The 3,064-nt window shown below is 45.3% G+C and overlaps 1 protein-coding gene across 1 annotated transcript; it reads right to left on the bottom strand.

Annotated features, from left to right (window-relative positions):
* Nucleotides 1–401: 401 nt before the first annotated feature.
* Nucleotides 402–2,723, bottom strand: LOC147427371 (uncharacterized). The gene has a single exon (XM_086497449.1). It carries the CDS (start codon nt 915–917, stop codon nt 525–527), a length of 393 nt encoding a protein of 130 aa, XP_086353575.1. The 5' UTR covers nt 918–2,723; the 3' UTR covers nt 402–524.
* Nucleotides 2,724–3,064: the final 341 nt, after the last annotated feature.

Raw genomic sequence — 3,064 nt, 5'->3', positions numbered from 1 at the left:
AATTGGACCCTCCAAAACGTGACTTGCTTCCTATGGGGATGTGTTATTCTTAAAATGCAACTATTAAAAGTTTTGAGGGCCCTCCAATATAGGGAGCCTGTGGGGGAGCCCTCTAAGGTGGCGCGGCATCATATATTCTCTTTGAAAAGCTATGGGCACAGCTACCAGCATATCCGTGGTCTTCTCCATCATCTTGCATACTAAATCTAGTATATTGAGACCATCGCCTCTAAAGTCTGAATGAAATAATAAAACGTGATGCCCTTGGTAGGTGCCTGATCTTGGGATAATTTAGCAATGTCTTGCGGCGACTTGTGTGTGTGATATCGTAAAATTCATACCATGTTCTTCGCCTGGGCATAGGGCAATAAGTTGGATCCACTCTACAGTGATGAGGAGCATGACTGTAAGTCTCAAGTGATCTTGGGTGTTTCTGAAAATAGTCCATCCGCGAGAGGGTTTGGTTCTTTAAGAGGCTTGGCATGGCAAACTCTGCCCTTATGATGTCATGAAATCTACCTACTTCATGTGGAGGGCAATCTGGCATCAATGACTCTTACCCTTGGGAATTGCCTTCTTATCTCTTCCCTTAGTTGAGCCTCTTCTTCTTCAATCTTGGCATAGTGGTCTTCCAACTGAGCGGATAATGGGGTCAGCTGATTTGCATCCCTAGTGTCCTGTATGCTATTTCTGATAGCTTCAGCTGTTTCGTTTAGTGTGTAGCCCGCATGTAATATCTCCAAATATGCTTGCTTCTGGCCCTCACCCCATGAATCCCAATCTTCTTGTGTCACCCCAGATGGCCTTGGTATGTCGGAGTCGAGAGTCGCAGCATCACCCAGAGGCTCTTCAGGCACTGGAGTGTCCATGAGGAGAACCTCTTGGGCCATCCTTAGTTCATCAATCTCTTGCTCCATCTTTTGACTCTTCTCTCGTTCTTGTCGGAGCTCTTCTTATAATCATCTAAGGATTGGAGCCGACTTGTGCCTTCAGCTTGTTGCGAAAAAGTGAGAACTGAGAGAGGATTTTGCATGACTTCATCCCATCCTTCATACATTCTTTGGCTTGTTCTTCTAGGAAACTCAAGGGCCTTGCGCGTGAGTGCATGTTCTGCCTTTTCTTGCTCAATCTCTTGCTGCATCTTTTGGATCTGCTCTTCATTGCCTCCATCCTTGTTTTGGCATCTTCCATCTCCTTGGCAAGAGTCTGATTTTTTGAGAGTAAGCTTTGGTTGATTTCCACGAACTCTCTGTTGCGGGTGGCTGTTGCCTTCTTAGCTTTCTTCATTACTTGCATTGACTCGACTTCCCAATCTTCTTACTCAATGGGCTCTGTGGCCATGATAGGAGTTGTGTATTTTACCTTCGAGGGAAAAGAGATGGTAGGAGGAGCTAATGATAGATTGACATCTATCATCTCTGTCGTCACCGAAGGTGGTGCCGTAGTCCTTGGAGAGAATTCGAATTGCTGAAATAATTTTTCATCTTGCTGAGCCCAAGTGACTGTACAATAGGAGGTGGGCTTTCAAAAACCACTGGTGGCTCTAGGAGATTTTCCTCTTGTGGCAGCGGCGGCTCCTCCTCCAAGGGTGGTTGGCTGTGTGAGGGCATGGGCTCATCTTGGGTCTTTGTTTTGTGTTCCCTCCTCACCAGCTTCTCTTCCTCCTCCTCAGACTCCTCTTCTTCATCAATTATTGGGGCTTGCACAGGAGGGCTGGAGTCCTTGGATTTCCTTTCATTTAACAACTCCTCCATGTTCGTTGCATCTTATCTAGCAGATCTCCTGCTGTATCTTCTTCCTCTTCAGTGTCTGCCTTGAACTCTGAGAGAGTTGTAGTCGACAGCGTTTCCTTGGCCTTTTCCTTCTTTGAATCCCTCTTTTGTTTCTTTGTTGGGGTACTAGCTGATGCCCCTGCAGTTAATATAGGCCTGAATGGAGTTGGAAGGACGTTGTCTATTGCTCCAATAAGATAGTAGGCGATCCTTGTGAGATTCTCCACATGCAAGCTGTATCTTTTATTTGGGTGCTTCCAAAATCTCTTGGTGCCTCCAGTTCTTCTTTGCGTTGACTTTCGTGAGTCTCCCCTCATCCACTGCATGTGCAAAAGAGATATCCGGAACGGTGTGGCGTTGTTGCTTTGGTAGTTTGAACATATATTGCACCACCCGTATCTGGTCTGCCAGTACTGAGCTCTTCATTTGGCTGTAGGTGTTGCCAATCTTTCTAGGGTTCTCAAAATGTCTGCCAGAGTCATATGGGTCCTCCTTTCCCTTACGAGATATGGACTCGGGTTGGCAACTTTAGTGCTTTGCCCACTACCTCTTCAATGAGGTTCACTTCCATCTGCTCTCCTTGCAGGTTTGTGATCCTTGAGAGTCCTATTTCTGTGAGATTTTCCAACATCTCATACACCCTGGGGATATCAATGCCATTCATTGGCAACTTGCTTATGCCAGTGAGTCCCCAAGTGGGCAAACACTTCTGCGAATTCCTTTCCTGGCTGGGAAGTAGCTGGTGGAATGAGTCAGGCTGTTTGATGACTGCCATTCTTTCACCATCTGGATTGTTCACCACTGCCCAAAAGATAAAGAGTATCGTGTCTTGCAAGGAGCTCTGAGGTGAGACCTTGAAGCACCAAAGTTTCTCATTGTACCCTGAAGGGATTTACCTGCATCTTCTTCTTGCCTTTATAAGTGTCTGGGTCAGAACTACGTTCTCTCTTTTGTCCTGTGTTAGCACAAACAATCCAAACACTTCAGTATCATTACAATATAGCACACTTGATAGATAGGACATATTGCCACATGTTAGATCAAAAATGGTTAGAGAGTTAGTGTGTTAGACACTGCTAGTGTCCCTGTATTTTTATCCTCTGCAGTCTTTTCTCTTGTGAGTGTCCCAGAGTTAGAAAATTTTTGTGTGTTGCTCTCTGGCCAATTTACACTGCATCGATTTACTGTGTAATTGGTCCTGGCACCGATTGACAAATTTGACCGATTTACAAATTGGTCAATTTACCCTTTTGACCGATTTACTGACACGTCGATTTACTGACCAAATCGAT

This window comes from Adiantum capillus-veneris, chromosome 23, assembly GCF_014529385.1.
Source record: "Adiantum capillus-veneris isolate H3 chromosome 23, ASM1452938v2, whole genome shotgun sequence".
NCBI classification, from domain to species: domain Eukaryota; kingdom Viridiplantae; phylum Streptophyta; class Polypodiopsida; order Polypodiales; family Pteridaceae; genus Adiantum; species Adiantum capillus-veneris.
Note: the sequence above shows the minus strand (reverse complement) of the source record. Positions and strands in the feature narration are given on the sequence as shown.